This window comes from Prionailurus viverrinus, chromosome D2 (assembly GCF_022837055.1).
Source record: "Prionailurus viverrinus isolate Anna chromosome D2, UM_Priviv_1.0, whole genome shotgun sequence".
Classification (NCBI taxonomy): Eukaryota; Metazoa; Chordata; class Mammalia; order Carnivora; family Felidae; genus Prionailurus; species Prionailurus viverrinus.
This window is the reverse complement of record NC_062571.1, coordinates 8,625,154-8,645,334: the sequence shown is the minus strand read 5'-3', so window position 1 is coordinate 8,645,334 and position 20,181 is coordinate 8,625,154. Positions and strand designations below refer to the sequence as shown.

Here is a 20,181-nt window from a genome sequence, read left to right as displayed (position 1 = left end):
AGTTCATGACCTGAGCCGAAATCAGACACTCAATTGATTGAGCTAGCCAGGCGCCCTTCAAATTAGTGTTTTTATTTTCTTTCGGTAAATACCCACTAGTGGAATTATTGGATCTCATGGTATTTCTATTTTTAATTTGGGGGGGAAGCTCCATACTGTTTCCATGGTGGCTGCATCAGTTTCGATTCCCACCAACAGTGCGCAGGTTCCTTCTTCTCCACACCACATCCTCTCCAATACTTGTTATTTCTTGTCATTTTGATTTTAGCCATTCTAACTAGTGTAAGTTGATATTTCTTTGTGGTTTTGATCTGCATTTCAGTAATTAGTGATGTTGAACATTTTTTCATGTGTGTCTTGGCCATCTGTACATCTTCTTTGGAAAACTGTTCAGGTCTTCTGCCCATTTTTTAATTGGATTGTGGGTTTTTTTGGTATTGAGTTGTATAAGTGCTTTATATATTTTGGGTATTAACCCATTATTAGATATATCATTTGTTGCTATCTTCTCCCATTCAGTATGTTTTCTTTTGTTTTGTTGATGGTTTCCCTTGCCGTGAAAAAGCTTTTAACTTTGTTGTAGTCCCAACAGTTTATTTTTGCTTTTGTCTCCCTTGTAGTAGGAGACATAGCTAGAAATAATGTTGCTATGACGATGTCAGAAAAATTACTGCCTTTGCTCTCTTCTAGGAGTTTTATGGTTTATGGTCTCACATTTAGGACTTTAATCCATTTTGAGTTTATTTTTGTGTATGGTATAAGAAAGTGATTCAGTTTTATTATTTTACAAGTAGCCATCCAGTTTTCCCAGCACCATTTGTTGAAGAGACTGTCTTTATATATTGTATATTTTGCCTCCTTTGTTATAGAGTAATTGACCATAAAATTGGGGCCTTATTTCTGGGCTCCCTAGCCTGTTCCACTGATCTGCATGTCTATTTTTGTGCCAGTACCATACTCTCTTGATTACTACAGATTTGTACTAGATCTTGAAATCTGGTATTGTGCTACCTCCCACTTTGTTCGTTCTCAGGATTGCTTTGGTTATTTGGAGTCTTTTTGTGGTTCTATAATATAATATTTGTTTTAGTTTTGTGAACAGTGCTGTTGGTATTTTGATAGGGAATGCATTGAATCTGTAGATTGCTTTGGGTAATATGGACATTTTAACAATATTAATTCTTCCAATCCATGAGCATGGGATATTTTTCCATTTGTTTGTGTCATCTTCAATTTCTTTCATCAGTGTTTTATAGTTTTTGGAGTATGGGTCTTTCACCTCTTTGGTTAAGCTTATTCCTTGGTATTTTATTATTTTTGGTGCAACTGTAGATGTTTTGTTTTGTTTTTTAATTTCCCTTTCTGCTACTTTGTTATTAGTGTATAGAAAAGCTACCCATTTCCGAGTAATAATTTTGTATCCTGCCACTTTACTGAATTTGTTTATTGCTTCTAGTAGTTTTTTGGTGAAGTCTTTAGGATTTTCTGTGTATAGTATCATGTTGTCTGCAAATAGTGACAGTTTAACTTCTTTACCAACATGGATGCCTCCTATTTCTTTTACTTGTCTAATTGCTGTGGCTAGGACTTCCAGTACTATGTTGAACAAAACTGGGGAGAGTGGACATCCCTGTCTTGTTCCTGTTGAGATGGTCAGATGATTTTTGTTCTTCATTTTGTTGATGTGGTGTATGGTGCTAATTTATTTGTGAATATTGAAGCATCCGGACATTCCTGGAATAAATGCCACCTGATCATGGTGAACGATCTTTTTAATTTATTATTGTAGGCAGTTTGCTAATATTTTGTTGAGGATTTTTGCTTCTGTGTTCATGAGTGATATTGGCCTGTAGTTTTCTTTTTTTGTGGTGTCTTTGTCTGTTTTTGGTATCAATGTAATGCTGCCTTCATAGAATGTATTTGGAAGCTTTCCTTTCTCTTCTATTTTTTGGAATAATTTGAGGAGAATAAGTATTAGCTCTTTGTTAAATGTCTGTTAGAATTCCCCTGTGAATCCATCTGGTCCTGGACTTTTATCTTTTTGTAGTTTTCTGATTACCAATTCAACTTATCCATTTTTTCTAGGTTGTCCAGTTTGTTGGCATATAATTTTTTGTACTCTTCTATTATAATCCTTGGTATTTCTGCGGTGTTAGTTGTTACTTCTCCTCTCTCATTTCTGTTTTTATTTATTTGGGCCCTTTCTCTTTTTTTCTTGATGAGTCTGGTTAAGGGTTTGTCAATTTTGTTTATCTTTTCAAAGAACCAACTATTCAGTTTCATTGATCTTCTCTATTATTGTTTTAGCTTTTGTGTCATTTATTTCTTCTCTGATCTTTATTATTCCCTTTCTTCTACTCACCTTGGGTTTGTTTGTTTTTCCAGTTCCTTTAGGCCTAAGGTTAGATTGTTTGTTTTTTTTTTTTTCTTATATTTTGAGGTAGGCCTGTATTTCTATATACTTCTCTCTTAGAACTGCTTTCATTTTGTCCCAAAGATTTTGGACCATTGTGTTTTCACTTTCATTTGTCTCCATGTATTTTTTTTTTTATCTCTTTTTAAAATTTCTTTGCTCACCCATTCATTGTCTAGTGTCATATTATTTAGTTTCCACATGTTTGTGTTTTTTCCTGTATTTTTCTTGTGATTAATTTCTAGTCTCATACCGTTGTGGTTGGAAAAGATTCGTGGTATGATTTCAGTCTTCTTAAACTGATTAAAGCTGGTTTTATGGCCTTATATGTAATCTATTCTGGAGAATGTTCCAAGTACACTTGAAAAGAATGTGTATTCTGTTGTTTCTGGTTGGAATACCTTCTATATATGTGTTGTGTCCATCTGGTCCAATGTGTCATTCAAAGACATTGTTTCCTTATTTGTTTTCTGTCTGGATGTTCTATCCTTTGATGTAAGTGGGTTATTAAAGTCCCCTACTGTTATTTTATGACCATCAATTTCTCTCTTCATGTCCATTAATATTTGCTTAATGTATTTAGGTGCTCCAGTGTTGGGTGTGTAGATATTTACAGTTATTGTATCCTCTTGTTGGATTGATCTCTTTATCATTATGTAATACCCTTCTTTGTCTTGTTATGGTCTTTGTTTTAAAGTCTGTTTTGTCTGATAGAAGTATTGCTACCTCAGCTTTTTTTTTTTCCATTTGCAAGGTGAATGTTTTCCCATCCCTTCCCTTTCAGTCTGTATGTGTTTTTAGGTCTGAGGTGAGTCTCTTATAGGCAGCATAGATGGGTCTTGTTTTTTGTTTTTGTTTTTGTTTTGTTTTTTATTTTTTTATCCATTCTCCCATCCCATGTCTTATGATTGGAGCACTTAGGCCATTTACACTCAAGTAATTTCTATACCCAACATGGGGCTTGAACTCACAGCCCTGAGATCAAGAATCACATGCTTAGTCACACTGACTAAGCCAGAGAGGTGCCCCTCAGCCATTTCCATTTAAAAAAAATTATTGACAGGTCTTTACTTATTGCCATATTAAAATTTGTATTCTGGGTGTTTTTGTAGATTTGCTTTTTACCTTTCTTCTTATCTTTATCTCTTTCTTTGTGGATGATGAGTTTCTATTGGCCATTTTAAACATATGTGCTATGTTTATCTTTATTTTTTCCATATCTGTCATAGGTTTTGGGGTTTTGGTTACCATGAAGTTCATGTATAACATCCTAAGTAAATAGCATTTTATATTAATTTGATGGTCATTTAAATTCAAACACATTCTGAAAAAAAAACTTTCTTTTTCTATTTTACCTTCTCTTCCCCTTTTATTCCCTTTTCCACATTTTATGTATATGTTGTCATATTTTACCTCTTTTTTCAACGTTTATTTATTTTTGGGACAGAGAGAGACAGAGCATGAACGGGCGAGGGGCAGAGAGAGAGGGAGACACAGAATCAGAAACAGGCTCCAGGCTCTGAGCCATCAGCCCAGAGCCCGATGCGGGGCTCGAACTCACGGACCGCGAGATCGTGACCTGGCTGAAGTCGGACGCTTAACCGACTGCGCCACCCAGGCGCCCCTATTTTACCTCTTTTAATCAGAATTTTCTAATGTCTAATTATGACCATTTCTTTTCCACTTAAAAAAAAAGCTTATTTATTTATTTTGAGAGAGAGAGAGAGAGATGAGGAAGAGGCAGAGAGAGAATCCTAAGGTGGTTCTGCACTGTCAGCACAGATCCCACTGTAGGGCTTGAACTCATGAACCAGGAGATCATGACTTGAGCTGAAACCAAGAGTTGGACACTTAACCAACTGAGCGCCACCCAGGTGCCCCCATTTCTTTTCCATTTAAAGAAGTCCCTTTAACATTGCCTCTTAGGATGGTTTAGTGGTGATACACTCCTTTATCTTTTCTTTGTCTAGGAAACTCTTTATCTCACTTTCAAATATGAATGATAACCTTGAGTATTCTTGGTTGTAGGGGTTTTTTTCTTTCAGTACTTTGAATATATAATGCCACTCCCTTCTGGCCTACAAAATTTCTACTGAAAAATCAGTTAATAGCCTTATAGTTTATCCCTTGTAGGTACCTTTTTGTTTCTCTCTAGCTGCTTTTAGGAGTCTCTCTTTATCTTCAATCTTTGATGTGTTAATTATTACATATGGTGATGTGGATCTTCTTGGGTTTCTCTTGCTTGGAACTCTCTGTGATTCCTGGATTTGGATGTCTATTTCCATCTTTAGGTTAGGGAAGTTTTCAGTTATTATTTCTTCAAGTAAATTTTCTACACTTTTCTCTCTCTTTTCTTCTGGGAACCCTATACTGTGAATGTTTGTTTACTTGATGTTGTCCAAGAGATCCCTTAATTGATTCCTTGTTTTTAAAATTCTTTTTTCTTTTTGCTGTTCAGCCCCTGTGTTCTCCATTACCCTGTCTTCTAGATGGCTGATACACTCTCCTGCCTCCTCTAATCTACTGCTGATTCCCTCTAGTGTTTTCGTGTGTGTTTTATTTCAGTTCTTGTATTCGTCAGCTCTGACTGGTTCTTTTTAATATTTTCCATCTCTTTACTGAAGGTCTTACTGAGTTTTGCCACTCTTTTCTCCAGCCCAGTGGGCATCTTTATGATCATTACTTTAAATTCTTTATCAGGCATATTTCATATCTCTGTTTCATCTAATTATTTTTCTGATATTTTTTCTTGTTCGCCTTTTGTTTTTTCTTTTGCAGAATATTCCTCAGGCTCACCCTTTTGGTTGGCTTTCTGTGTTTATTTCTGTGGATTAGGTTGAATGGCTACTTCTCCTAAATTTGTCTTGTGAAAGGTATTCCCTGTGTAGATTGTGTATGTGGTGACTGCTGGCTGGCTGGCTGGAGCTGTGGCTGTAAATGCTAGTTATTCTTTTAAACAGTGGCTTTTTACAGAAAGAAGAAAGTAATGATAGGAATAGTGATGATTAATGATGATGATGATGATGATGATGATAATGGAAAGATAAAATAAAAGAAAGGAAAACAAAATAGAGAAAAAAGCAGAAAAGAAAAAAAATGAATGAGAAGGAAAAAAAACCAAAAAGAACAAAATTAAAACAAAATGGGACAAATTTAAAAAAATAAAAAATAAGAAAATAAAAATTAATTAAAACCAAAACAAAATTAAAAAAAAATACAGCATGGTTTATTTTCTGTCTCCCAGCACTACAGCGGTTGATGTGGGCTTGTGGACACTGGGGTTGCTGAGGTCACAAGCTCTCTGTGATGACTGGACGCACCACTTATGCTTTCCAGACTCTGTTCCACTCTGGGCCTGTAAGGTGGAGGGGAGGGAGCATCCCCACAGATCCTCAGCCTTTTTATCTATTGTTTGTTTGTTTTTAAGAGAGAGAGAGAGAGAGAGAGAGAGAGAGAGAGAGCACTAGTGGAGTAGGGGCAGAGGGAGAGGGAGAGAGAGAACCCCAAGCAGGCTCTGTGCTATCAGCACAGAACCTGATGTGGGGCTCAAACCCACGAACCATGCGATCGTGACCTGAACCAAGATCAAGAGTCGGACGCTTAACCAACTTGGCCTTTCTCACCTCTGGCTTATTTTCTGCCCCAGTGAGACCAGGGCTGGTGTGGGCTTGTGGATCCTGTGCTTGCTGAGGTTGCAAACTCCCTGTGACGACTGCACCTGCCTGTTATGGTGTCCATACTCTGATCTGGGCTTTTAAGGTGGATGGGAACATAGACCATGTCGTTATCCAGTCCCTCTGACCTGGAGAGTGTTCCTGCAGCTCCTCCACTACTTGGCAGTCTTCTTGTGTTGTCTCTTATATGTTAAGAGACTAAGCCCCAGGACAGGGGGATCTGTTCTCAGTCCTTCAATACATTCCCTCCCCACTGCCATTGGCAGCGTTGGTGGTCAGGGTTCCCTTCCTTATGATGTCTCCGTCTCTCTGGCCATTTTCTCTATCTTTGGTTGTTCAGTAGCTGTTCAGTCAGCCCTCAGTACTTCAGGGGGAAATTGTTCTATTGATGGGTGTAATTTGGTGTGCCCTGGTAGAAGAAGCCAGTTCGGGGTTTTCCTACGTTGCCATCTTGGACCAGAATTCCCAGAAACTGCATTTTTAATAGCAGTGTGCAGGAGATTCTGATGTAGGGATTTCTGGGACCACATGATGCGAAAGACTATCCAGAAATATTCTGTGAAAAGTAGTTTCTTCCAGTAAATTTACTCCTGGGAGACAATTTGCAACTGGAGACCTGGGTTAATTTTGTGTGTTCAGTTTACTAGCTGTGGGATTGATTATCCATGAGTCAAATCACCGAGTCTGAATTTCCTTCTTGCCCCACACAAAATACAGGAAGCCACGCCTGGGAGTGCAGTTTAGCTCTCTGAGGTCTCAGGCAATCCTTTAGTTTTCTCAGCTGAAAAAGGGGAATAGTGACCCATGTAATAATGTTTAATGGCTGTCTGATAAATTCATGTATTTATGCTTCAAGTCTTGAAGGAGTGATATTATCCTGAGAGATTTTTTTAAAGTTTTTCTAAAATTTCTTGGTCATGATGTGTATATACATAAAAACCTAGGGACCATAGTTCTTATGGCTGATTTGATGAAAGAACGGTCAGTTGGATAGGAGAAAGGCTGCCTCCATTCTGCAACTACAGAAAGAAGAGATGCTTGCGTAACAAAGCTGGCATACGGTTTTTCCAACAGCAGGCATATCAGGAGATATCTCGAGCCCAGAGATTATTGTTGTATCTAGGGAAAGTAACCTGCAACTTGGAAAAGTCTGTAATTCTGATTGGTTGTCTTCCTTAACAATCTGTTATCCTGGTAGTAATAAAGTGGCATACCTTTATAAATGGTACAAATACTTGTGATACGATAAGAGGTGTCATACCCTTACACCCAGGTAGAAGGGGCCCTTGGCTTCGGCCCTGTGCCTTAGAGGGCCTCACATGTCATAGACAAACAAAAATGTAAATTTAAAAAAAATTTTTTTTTTAAATTTTTTTTTTCAACGTTTATTTATTTTTGGGACAGAGAGACAGAGCATGAACGGGGGAGGGTCAGAGAGAGGGGGTCACAGAATCTGAAACAGGCTCCAGGCTCTGAGCTGTCAACACAGAGCCCGACGCGGGGCCTGAACTCACGGACCGCGAGATCATGACCTGAGCCAAAGTCGGACGCTTAACCGACTGAGCCACCCAGGCGCCCCCAAAAATGTAAATTTTTAAGAGAACACATAGCATCTCTGTTGCTCAGAATGTGGTGCTTAACCCTGGCTTAGGCTTGTACACCCTAAGCATCCAGCCCAGGAGCAACAGGTCTCTGTGTCTTACCTTCTTTGCTGAAAGAGGAGGGAGGTTGTACGGTGCAAGTTTCCGTGTTGTGAGGGTGCTGACTTGAGAGCCGCACATGGGTTTGGAGGGGCAGGGAGGGGCTGAGTAATGGAAGTGGTCAGATTAGGGAAAAGGCAACTTTTCCTTTTCTGGTCAAAACCTTCCTGTCAGCTTGAATACAATAGACTCGTATCTAAGGAAGAGTGATTTTCCAAGTACAGTAGTGCTGGCTGTCTACCTTCTTCTTCTCTTTCTTATTCTAATTCCTGGCTTAAGAAGTACTTATGAAGCAGTACAGTATTTGTACCCATCGCATATGGTTGAATAACATCCTGCATATTAAGAAATTCACAGTCCTCTTAAATCTGTACCCATGTAAACCTAGATTTCTACACCAAGTCAAATTTCCTTCTCCATTTGGACCCTTCTTTTGTGCCAGTTTGCCCATGAATGGTTGTTTGGCACAGGTGTTTTAAAGTAAAATGCTCTCTGGGGCACCTGGGTGGCTCACTCGGTTAAGCGTCTGACTCTTGATTTTGGCTCAGGTCATGATCCCATGGTTCATGAGTTTGAGCCCCACCTGAGGCTCTGCACTGACAGCATGGAGGCTGCTTGGGTTTCTCTCTCTCCCTCTCTCTCTGCCCCTCACCCGCTTGCGCTGTGTCTCTCTCTGTCTCAAAATAAAATAAACTTAAAAACCAAGTAAAATACTCCATAAATAAATAAGTAAATAAAGGCACCTGGGTGGCTCAGTCAGTTGAGCATCTGACTCTTGATTTCGGCTCAGGTCAGGATCTCACAGTTGGTGGGATCAAGTCCTGCATCAGGCTCTGCACCATCAGCATGGAGCCTGCTTGGGATTCAATCTCTCCCTCTGCTCTGGCCCCCCACTCATGCTCTCTTTCTAAATAAATAAACAAATAAAGAAATAAATATTAAAATGATAAAGACTAGATTTTCATACTCTACTCAGACAATAGGCTGGAGGATTTCTCCCAACATATCTGTGGAGTACAAAAGCAGTGAAGCAGCAACAGTATTTAAAATGCTAGTCATACGAAGGGTACAATACAATGAAAACAAACCTAGTGGCTAAAAATAGAAGGCAATGAAAGAAAAGCTTGCTTTCTTTATATTCATTTGGAACAAGAGTCAATTCATCAGTTAAGGAATCTACTTTTTGGCTATTATGAAATTTTTAACAGTTATATTGAAACATAACCCATATACTGTACAACTGACCCACTTAGAGGGTACAGTTCAAAAGCTTTCACCATTTCACAGAGCTGTGCAACCATCCCCGCAGTAAATTTTAGAAGATTCTCATTCCCTGCAAAAGAAAAGTCCATGCCCCTTTGCTGTCACCTGTGATTCTGCCATTCACCCCAGCCCTAGGCAGCCACTATCCACGTTCTATCTCTATAGATTTTCCTTCTGTGAACATTTCATGTTAATACACCTTTGGTGATTGGCTTCTTTCACTTACCATAATATTTTCAAGGCTCATCTATGTTGGAGCATGTATCAGTACTACATTTATTTGCAATAATTGTAATAAGTACCACACTTTTTATTGCCGAGTAATAATCCACTGTAGGGATATACCATATTTAATATGCCAATTTATCAGTTGATGAATCTACTTTTTGGCTATTATGCATAATGCTGCCATGAACATTCACGTCCAAGTTTATGTGAATGTGTTTTCACTTCTCTTGGGTATATAGGAATGGAATCACTGGGCTGTATGCTAAGTCTATGTTTAACCATTTGAGGAACTGAGGAACTGTTTGTCCGAGTCGCTGTACTGTTTTACACTAAGGATTTTAGTTAGTTTCCCTTTTTTCTTTCTTTTTCTCTTTTCTTTTCTTTTTTTCTTTTTTCACGTAAGCTCCACACCCTGTGTGGAGCCCAACACAGGGCTTGAACTCAAGACCCTGAGATCGAGACCTGAGCTGAGATCCAGAGTCGGCTGCTTAACTGAGCCACCCAGACACCCTTAGTGTGTCACAGCCTCCCAAGAAGCTACAGGTCACCAGCAATGAACAATTACACTGTAAATCATACTTACTTGTCAATCCTAATTACTCCCTTCCTAAAACTAAGTGATGAGGGAAATGGTAGAGGAAGGAGGGAGAGAGGAGCATATCGTTTCTGGGTGTAATCCACATTTCCCAGGTTGGCGTCCAAGGTCGATTGTGCACACAGTAGGGACCTTACAGTTTTACCTGAGTTTATCTTCAGGATTTGGACCCTTCCAATGTTTCTAGTTGCACCGGATGCAGGTTGTGAAAATCTGTTGACATGAGGTAGGAAGGAAGATAAAAATGGAGCATGACTCAAGGCCTGCTGCCCCTGGGGGCTGTCTCTCAGCTCTATGGAAAAAGGGGCTGTGAGCAGAAGCTGACGAACCTTCCACTGAAGACTCTAATGCTGGCAAATACTCAGTATTGCTTAACACCCAGACGGATGCGAGGAATTCTCCTTACTCCTTCACGGGCACTAACACAGGTGAGAACATCTTTGGCAGGATATCAGGAAGCTCTCAAGGTGGCAACCAGAGGCGATATATCGAGGCAGTTTTATGAGCAGAGGACGTTAGTGCATGTAGGTGGGAACAATATGAATAACAGATGTGATTAGAAAATTCTGTCAGGCTTGTTCCTCGACACCCGTGAGATGCCTCCTCGAATTAGCTGGGTGGGTATCCGAGGGAAGTCACATGCCCTGCACTGAGAAATGTGGTTAAGAGTCAGGGAGTTTTGACTCATTCCAAATAACATGGCTCCATTTGTTGTCCCTGGATAGCGAGATTTCAGGAAACATGAGCAACCAACATAATTTTATCTATTGTTTTCTAATCATTTCTGTCAGCGTTAAGTCCTCAAATAAAAATTGAGTATAACACGTTATATCTCTTCCCTGTTCTTTCCACCCGTGTCCTTTCAGGATCCTGAAAGGATCCAAGCACTGCTTTTGCTGGCGTCACTTGCCTGGACAAGATGGTGTGCACCCAGTATACCTTCTTTGGCACTCCGCAGACGCCAGTGGTTCTCTCTAGGTTGGCCTACCTGCCCATCTTACCTTCCACTCAGAGCACCCCTGCCCTTCCTCCCCAAGCACCAGATCCAATAATAAGGAAGCTAAACCTTTCCCTGAGATGTACGCTTATTCAAGTTAGTCCAGTGGAATGAGTTTACCGCTGCAGCTGGTGTGAGTTGTCTTTTCCACTAGAGGCCTCTTGGAAAACAAGAGACTTCGGGGCCTTTCGTCTCTTTCTATTCTTTAATTAATAGGAAAACCTCTCCGACAGGCATTTAGATTGCCTCCAGGATGGAGCATAAAAGAGAATGGGCGACAGTCATTTCCTGTAAAGGAGGTCAGAAGAGGAGAGAGAATGCGGACGGGAGCACGTGGTGTCAACAAGATATAACGGAAAGAAGAGAGGGAGCCCACCCTCTGGCAGAGTGTGGGGTTGGGGCGTTTGTGTGCGTGAGGGTGCATGGTGGTGGGGGTCAGGGTGTAAGCTGAAGTCCTGGATTCTTAAGGTGGAGGGGAAAAAAGCCTGTACTATTCAGTGGTTAGAATGTTAGACCAATCTGGGTTATATATAGTTTGTCACCTGCATGACATTCCGTTAATCAGTAGCTGGGTCTGGAAGACTTAAGGTGCAGCAAATTTTGAAAAAAACCAGAAACTGCCCCCCCTTTATATATTCCATCACCTCTAAGTTATTTATTAATTAAATCTATTGCTTTATTCAAGAATCGATGCTCTGCCTACCAGTGATCTCAAGTGCACACAACACTATTGTTTTTTAAATTTATTTATTTATTTTGAGAGAGAGAGAGAGAGAGAGAGCTCGTGAGTGAGGATTAGTGGGGGAGGGACAGAGAGAGAAAGGGAGAGAGAGAGAGAATCCCGAGCAGGCTGTGTGCTCAGCTCAGAGCCCAACACGGGGCTCAATCCCACGACTGTGAGATCATGACCTGAGCTGAAATCAAGAGTTGGACGCCTAACTGAGCCACCTAGGTGCCCCCACAACAATCTATGTTTAATGCAGAAGATAACATGAAAAGTGTTGTTATATAGTTGCAATTTTTTAAAATATAATTTATTGTCAAATTGGCTAACATACAGTGTATAGAGCATGCTCTAGATTCCCGTGATTCATTGCTTACCTACAACACCCAGTGCTCATCCCAACGAGTGCCCTCCTCAATGCCCATCACCCAAAGTGGTAATTTTTCATTTAAAAAAACCTTGAAGTTTATACAATGTTTTCATTTCTTAGTAAAAATGTTAAATATACTTAAATCTATTGAAATATACTTGACATATAACACTGCAGCTTTAAGGTTGATTTGACACATTTATATACCATAATATGATTGTAGCAATAGTTACCACCTCCATCATGTCATATATTTATCATTTCTTTTCTGTGATATGAGTAATCAAGATCTAGCCTCTTAGTAAGTTTGATGATTATAATATGATATTGTTATCTATAGTCACTATACTACACATTAGATCTCCAGTACTTTCTTATTAATCAGTTGTAAGTTTGTACCCTTAAACATCTCTCCTATTCCCCCAACCCCCAACCCCTGGTAACTGCCATTTAAATTTAAATTAATCGGAGCAGGCAAATCTTTTCCAACCCAGAGGGTGACTGATGGTCTCAGGCTGGGTCAACCGACTTTGTTTTGGTTCACATGGACCCTGATGTCATGGGGCATTGAGTATTTACCTAGAAAACCCCAGTCACCCCAAGCAAATCATGAATTTTGTGGTTTCCTTGAAGATTTTCAGGGTGAAAAGCAGTTTTATATCACCTAATATAAAAACATCTAGTCGGGGGAAAACCCCTCCATTATTGATGTCATCTGACAAGACCTTTCTCTAGGTCCTTGGCTTCCAAAGGAGCCTTCTGTTCTGGTACTTTCCCATCACCTTGAACCTGGGCACTTTTGAACAAAGCACGTCTTCATCTTACAAGGAAATTTTCCAAATAATGGCCAAGAAAATGAAAATCTTCTCCATAGGATTACGGTCTACAGTGACAAACCAGCATTCTCTCTTTCTCTATTTTGCCTACTCGATCCCTGTCCCTACTGGTGTGATATTTATTTTTCCACATGTTTTAGAGAAATGTATTATTTTGGTTTCTAGCATTTGCGCACAATCCTCTTTTTTATTCTTCACGCGCTGTGTTACAGGGAGGGTGGAATGGAAGCGAAACCCTACTGTGATTGCCTGATCCCATGGCTTGTCCTGGGTGTGTTCCTTCTAAATTCAACCTGTTCTCTGCTCTCTTTTCTTCAAAGTACGTTCCCAATTCAGTTAATGGGACAGTTGAACTCAGGTTGTATAGGACAGTCTAGATGGAAGACTGTCTGGGGGGAGGAGGCAGAAGTGGGGGAGAAGAGACACCCAGCCCTATGTAGGCTTTGGTGCCCCAGCCTTTGAATGGAAACAGCACTTTGGTGTCTATGCAGGGCCAAACCGTATAGGATCTAAGGGTGGAAAAACATTACAAAAAATGGACCACAGTGTTACAGATGTGAGGAATCTGGCTGCTTTATATAAACATAAAGACAAACCCAAAGCATCACCCAGGGAGGATGACTAAGGGAATGTCACAATGCATAGTGCTCCCAGGAGGTCAATTCGGAACTAGCCCTCTTACCAAGTCCCAGGGCCACCCCCCCCTACTCCAATCTAGTCCCTGTCTCAGAAAAGCCTGAGTGATCCATGTGTAAACACTCTATGCAGTGGGTTCCTCTGTAAACCTGGTCCAGACTGGTGGCCAGTGGCTCGGTCCAGGCCTACGCCATACCAGTTGAGAAGTATCTTGAACACAAACTACTTGGTGGAGGGGTTTCTGCTTCCCTTCCCGTCACCATCCCGCGGGCACCATATCCTGATTCCTCATTCCTCAGGGGAAGATGCTGAAGGGAGGAAGCTTCCAGAATCCAAATGCCTCTCAGACTTTTCCTCTGCTGGCCGCATCTCTGTACCCAGCTCCTGAAGAAACTCCAAGAGGTGCAAAGCGACAGAATCCGCCCCATTTTTAGAAAGCCTGACACTGGCAATTTTTTGCAGCTTATTTTTCATCTTTTCTGTCTCCTTTGAGTCCTGCTTTATTTTCACACCCTGTATGAAATGGTGGATGGCTCTGTCCTCGCTCTTCAGCTGGTAGAGCTGGAAGTTGCCATAGCGCAGGTGGAGGACTTGTTTGGCTACGGGAGAAAGCTCTTTGCAGAATTCCTTTTGGAAGTAGCACTCTGCTTCGTCATACTGACCTGCTTGTGCATAGAGGCAGGCCAGATAGGAGCAGACACAGGGGTGGTTTGCATCGGCCTCCTCCACTCTCTTCAAATGATACACAGCTTGCTCAATGGCTTCCTGTAACTTTTCTCTTCTCCAGGACATGCCATTCTTTCCTGTGTCCTGTAGGATATCGAGGACTTTTGCCCTGTAGCAGCACCCAGTGTAGTAATGCAGATAGGCATTGTTGGGCATGCCTTCTAGAGCCTTTAGAAGCAGTTCGATAGCTTTGTCTAGGGCTCCTTTTCTTTTAAACAGCTTGGCTGCTCCACAAAGCACGTCAGTTGCACACGGGGCCCCCTCCAAAGCTTCCTCCACAAGCCTCTCTCCTTCACCTTCTTCCTTCATCCCCTGAAGTTTCAGAGCCAAGAGCACTTTTGCATACCGGTTGTCAGGATTCAGCTGAATGGCCCGCCTCAGAGGGTCGACGGGATCCTGAGGCAGCGGCCAGGTGTCCAGACGGTAGCTCGCGATGGCCAGGCCAGAGGTGAATTCTGCGCTCTGGGGATTCCTTTCCAGAGCCTTCTCAAAGCACACCTTGGCCCTCTCGTTGTGCTTTCCTCCACACTGTAACCGGGCCCACCCCTCCTCACAGTCCATCTCAGGACTCTCGATTCTGTAGGGGCTGCGGAACTTCTCGCATACCCGTCGCACCTTGTCCACATACATCTGAGCGTCTGCGGGTCTGCCCAGGTGGTAGTAGACCCAGGCGTAGTTTCCCCAGGTGACCAGACTTCTGATGTCTGCCTGCTCCGCGTGCTCCCGCTGGATCAGCTCCTCAGCCCTCTGTAGGCACTCCAGGGCAGCCTCATCGTGGCCTCTGCGGTGTTTTATGTAGGCCAGTATGTTGAACACCGTGGCTTTGAATTCGTTGTTCTGGAACTCCGTCGTGTTACATACCTCGTCTTCAAAGTCATCCAAGGACTTTCCTCCCTCCACCAAGTTCCACGTGAAATGGCATTTAAGTTGCCGCAGACAACTCTCCAAGGTGTTTCTGGTGGTCTCACTGGAGGGCGAAACAGAGATGGACACTTTGAGACACAGCATGGATTCTCCAGGAGCAGGGCAGACACAACTCCTCTCCTCCTCAAGGGTGTTCACCCCATTCAAAAGAGAACAATATTTCCTGTTTGTTTCTTTCTATATTTTGGCCTATGCATTAAATGCACAGAGACTCAGAGATTGGGTGACTGGGCGGCAGAGGAATTAGGGAGAGGGCAGTGGTGGAGTTGGGGGAGGGATGCTCTGAGCCCGGGGCTGGGTTTCCCTGAACAAGGTGGTTTCCATCAGGTAGTGCTGGGTCAAGCCTGGGGGAAGGGATTCCAGCCCACGGTGGACCTGATGCGGTTTTGAAGAAAGGCTATTTGATTACTTTATGTTTCTGTTCATCTTACCTAGCATTTACTTCCGTGTTTTGAAGATGTTAGCTTTAGAATGGACTATTCTTTTAATGTTTTGCCGGCCTTATTTTAATCTTATTATCCCTCTGAAGTTCAGCTGCATTTTGTCCCCTGTAGTTTTAGTTCCTTAGTTCTTCGTCTGTCCTTTTTAGCATTATTCCTTTCTATAGCCTATCTTATTATTTAAGTTTTCCATATATCCTTAATTGATTTTCTTTGTTTATCCAAACTTTTTTTTTAATCCCATTGGCTTTGTCTTGTCTTTTTATTTTATTATATTACTATTATTATTACTATTTTTTTTAATGTTTATTTTTGAAAGAGAGAGACAGAGCATGAGCAGGGGAGGGGCAGAGAGAGAGGGAGACACAGAATCCGAAGCAGGCTCCAGGCTCTGAGCTGTCAGCACAGAGCCCGACACGGGGCTCAAACTCACAGACTGTGAGATCATGACCTGAACTGAAGTCAGATGCTTAACAAACTGAGCCACCCAGGTGCCCCTGTCTTGTCTTTTTATTAATTCAGCATTCTCTGTCCTCATTTTATCTGCACTTTTACATTTTAACCATTTAAATTGTATTTCAATAATTCTAACTTCTTACTTCTTCTGCTTTTGTATTATTCTACCCCTTAATCTTATTATATATGCTAGCAATGTTTTAAACTTTTATTTTGGAATAAAATATAATCATTTTTTTCTCCCCTCCACCCCCACCTCTATTTCTTAGTCTGGAGATTTCTGTTCTTAACATCTCCCATTGTGTTGGTCTATTAAAAATTTTGCATTTGTTGCTTTAATTATCTTTGGAAATTTTATTTTTCCTCTCCTATGGTTTGCTTTCACTCATGGTGTTAGAAGTGCAGCTCTGGGAGGAGGCTCAGAAGACAGCTAGCATCTTCTGTTATGGGAAACGCTCCTTTTCCCTTAAGGTACTCTTGAAACTCTTCTGGGAGAATTTTCCATTCCCTTCAGTGTTAGTTCTTTAAAATGGAATGGAATGGAATAGAATGGAATAAAATAAAATAAAATATAAAATAAAATAAAAACTCTCCACCCCAAAACCCCATCTTAGATAACTTCAGTGATAAGAAGGTTAAAAATCATCAACTGCCCCAAATCGTTTCTCTGCATTGCCTATGTATTGGAGTCCCTGAAATGTTGCTCTTTCTCACTTAAAAATTTTTTTTTTCTTCAGGGTATATGTTAATTAACCCTTTTATGAGGAGCTGATATTCTAAATGTTATGAATTCCGACATAGATAAGCAGTAGATATCTGGGAAGTTACATAACGTGGCAAATACCGCTGTTGAAATGTTGTCCAAATGGAAGATTATATTCCTCCATTTTCTTCCTGTCCCCTATCTTTCACTTTTGATACCCTCCCCCACCCCAACCCCCCAATTTGATGACTAGATCAGGGCTGGGCACCCAAACTCAAGTGGAAGCTGGAAATGGAAGTGCAAGGGAGCTGGTTTTCTGGAGTCAAAGAGAGCACCGTGCACACTGGAGGTGTCATGGCGTCCACGATCTGCAGCACACAATGGAGTGGCTGTGACTGGATACACATGCACAGGACAGAGACTCTGGGGCTCCCAAGCTCTCCTTTGTCCTGTTCTGGCCCTCTAGAACAGTGGCTGGCTCTAGTCATGTGTGTGGGTCCTGTGAGCCCTTCCAGGAACTTTAAATCAGTCCCTGTTCATTTCTGTTACTTGAATCAGATGGAGACTCAACTACCCCAGGTAGAATAAACAGAAGAGATGAAGGAAAATGGGTAGGAGTTCCTGCTTGGGGAAGGACCCTCTGTCCTTTCAAAGCCCTGGATAGGTCTTAGCGAACAGCCAGGATGTCTGAGCCTCTTGATGTAATATGGGGTTGGTGTGTGTGTGTGTGTGTGTGTGTGTGTGTGTGTGTGTGTGCGCGCGCGCGTGCGCACACACACACACGCACACATGTATATGTGTGTGAGCCCAGGAGAGTGCCTGGTGTGGTTTCTGTCACTGTAATGACAGCAGCCTCCCCTTGAAAAGTTCACGTCCGACCTGATCTATTTTCCTTCTCAATAAGGTTTCAGGAAGATTCCCTTAGCACGTAAGCTCTTTAGCAGCTTTCTCATTCTATAAAAGAAACAGAGTGAATACAGTTGAAATTATTGCCAACATATAAAGCATATGGTCAATTGTGCATTTGCAGGAGAGAGGCACTTACTATACACACTTAGGTAAAATCCCTTTGAGCAGCCATTCAAAAGCATCCAATTTCACTGTGTGATTATGGGCTTTTATTTCTACCAGTGAATCAGAAGCTGGTTCCAGACACTTGCTTCCTGGATTCAGACTTGTGAAAATTATGCTCCTGATACCTCTAGAAGCACCAACTGTATACACACAACACTTTCTTCCCCTGCTTCTGGTCTGGATGAAAGCCACGGTGATGGTTGTTTACTGGGCTCAGAGCCAATGCCGTTACCAGTGTCTTAGAGCAGTTAGAAATGGACATCCTTGGACCTCAACCTAGGATTACCAAATCCGAATCTGAAGTGGGGGCTTGAGCCCAGGAATGGTCTTCAGCAAGCCCTCCAATTAGATCTCATGCGTGCTCAAATTAGAGAACCACTACCTTAGAGTGCAGGGCCAGTGCCTGGTGACAGTGCCCATAGCTAAGGGACCAAAGACAATTAGGAGAGATACTGATGGGTCTGTGTTCTTAAGGGGAAGACTCTAAGAGAGACCACGCTGAAATTCTAAGAAATATTTCTAAATATTCTGAGTTACTCTCAAACAGACATCTGGAAATAGATCAAATCTTTCTCTTTCTTATCAGACACACATGTAGAGGAGCAGAAAATAATATCATTTCAAGAAGAGAGAGCAGGAAACTTATAGAAGGAGGGCAATGTATCCCCTAGGAAGTAAGTGCCGGGGTGGGTGTCTCCAGATTCTGGAGCTCCCAGGCCTGAAGCATAGGCATCTAGTCTGTTCACCCCACCCTCACGCTGGAGAAAACAGAAATCTCCCTTCCTACCCTTCTTCCTTCCTGGGAAATCTTATGTTTCTGAGGTGTGAGAGCATTTTTGAGGTGGGGGCTATTTTCTCCAAGCACCCTGCCTCCAATTCATACTTCAGAGAGAAGGACTCTAGCTAATCAGTAGCATTTGGAGGTAAAATATATTTCTATTGAGTGAATGAATACATTTTACCAGCCCTAAGACAAATCTGAGATGAATGAGTACATTAAAAGTAAAATCTAGCTTAGCATGAGCTGGGGTTGCTACCCAGAGTACATTTTAACAATATCTTCCCAAAAGAGATTGTTCATTAAATAAGAATCCTATTAAAAGCCCCCACTTAATCCTTTCAAAACAAAAGAGAGTCTACAGGAGCAATTCCCCCAGATCCATCTTTACATGAAGCACCTGCCTGATAAAGCATCTCTCTCTCTCTGCCTTTCCCCCACTCCCTCCCTCCTCTGGACCTCAGCTGTCAGCTTCCCTGGGAGAGACGCCCTAACAAAGCTTGACTGCGTGGGGCAGAAAATAACAGAAATAAGCCAGCCAGCTTCGGTAAGACAAACACACGACTACAGACAGATGCGCAGCAAGGCTACAGGCAAACACTAAAGCAAAACAAATCGGGAACTCGTGTTTCAGGAGCATGGCTGTAGAGGATTTGCATTCCACAACGAGATTGATTGGACATTTTCAACACGATCAGAGCAGGCGAATCTTTACCTCATGATCACGGGGCACTTCTCAACTGTTCTGAAAGGCTGCAGCTCAGGCCACTGTGCTCTCCAGAAATCTTTCTCCTCTGCCTCAGAGAGATGCTAAGGAGACCTATATATGGAAGCATCACCTGGTTTCTTTACCTTGCTTTCTCCCGCAGTTGGCTTGAGGAAAGAGAAACTGAAACTGGAAAGTGAAACTGGCAAGACTCCTAGGGAAAATGAACCTTGAGTAAGGGCCAAGCCTATAGCACCCCCGCGGCCCCACCCTGCAGTGAGTCAGAACTTCCTCTTTGTGACTGTTGTGATGTCCTAGATCAGCTGACATCAAGGCAGCCCAGCGTGGAGAAGGATGCATACACGTATCAAGCACCAAGCACCCTGCATTCATTACCCTGGGTAATGTTAACCCATCCTCATTCTGCCCGCCCTTATCACCAGTGTGGCCCACAGACCCCTGTAAGGGTTGGGGTTTGTGTTGGTTTTCTTCCCCACCGAATCTCCAGTCCCTGCAATAATACCCAGCACGTGGCAGGCATTCAAAGGGTAGAGGCTGAACGAATGACTAAATGATCGGAACTGTGGGCTCTGATGTCACCTGTCTGGATTTGAACCCGGGCTCCACGTATATGCCATGATGCTGGAAATTATTGAACGTTTCCCTGTGCACTAGTTTGTTCTCCTGTGAAATGGGGATCCCACTACTCCTACCAACTCATAATGGTGTTGTGAGCATCAAATGGGTGAAAGCATGAGATGTCCTCAGAATAACGCCTGGCACGTGATAAGTACACACTAGTTTTTTATCATACTCGAGAGCTGAAATCAGTAACCAAAGAGACCAGAAGGGAAATCTTTGATGTTGCCTTTTCTGGAGCTTTAGCTCCTCTGTCCATCCACCATCCATCCGCCCATCATGATCACTAACCTAAGCCA

The 20,181-nt window shown here is 42.0% G+C and overlaps 1 protein-coding gene and 1 long non-coding RNA gene across 2 annotated transcripts in view; one reads left to right on the top strand and one right to left on the bottom strand.

The window, feature by feature from the left end:
• The window catches only part of LOC125147532 (uncharacterized), an 83,628-nt gene that overhangs the window by 27,892 nt on the left and 35,555 nt on the right, over nucleotides 1–20,181 (top strand). The gene's annotated exons all lie outside the window — the stretch shown is intronic.
• Nucleotides 11,730–19,407, bottom strand: IFIT2 (interferon induced protein with tetratricopeptide repeats 2). The gene is made up of 2 exons (XM_047824614.1): nucleotides 19,253–19,407; nucleotides 11,730–15,129 (listed from the first exon to the last, which is right to left on the bottom strand). Exons 1-2 carry the CDS (start codon nucleotides 19,255–19,257, stop codon nucleotides 13,725–13,727), a joined length of 1,410 nt encoding a protein of 469 aa, XP_047680570.1. The 5' UTR covers nucleotides 19,258–19,407; the 3' UTR covers nucleotides 11,730–13,724.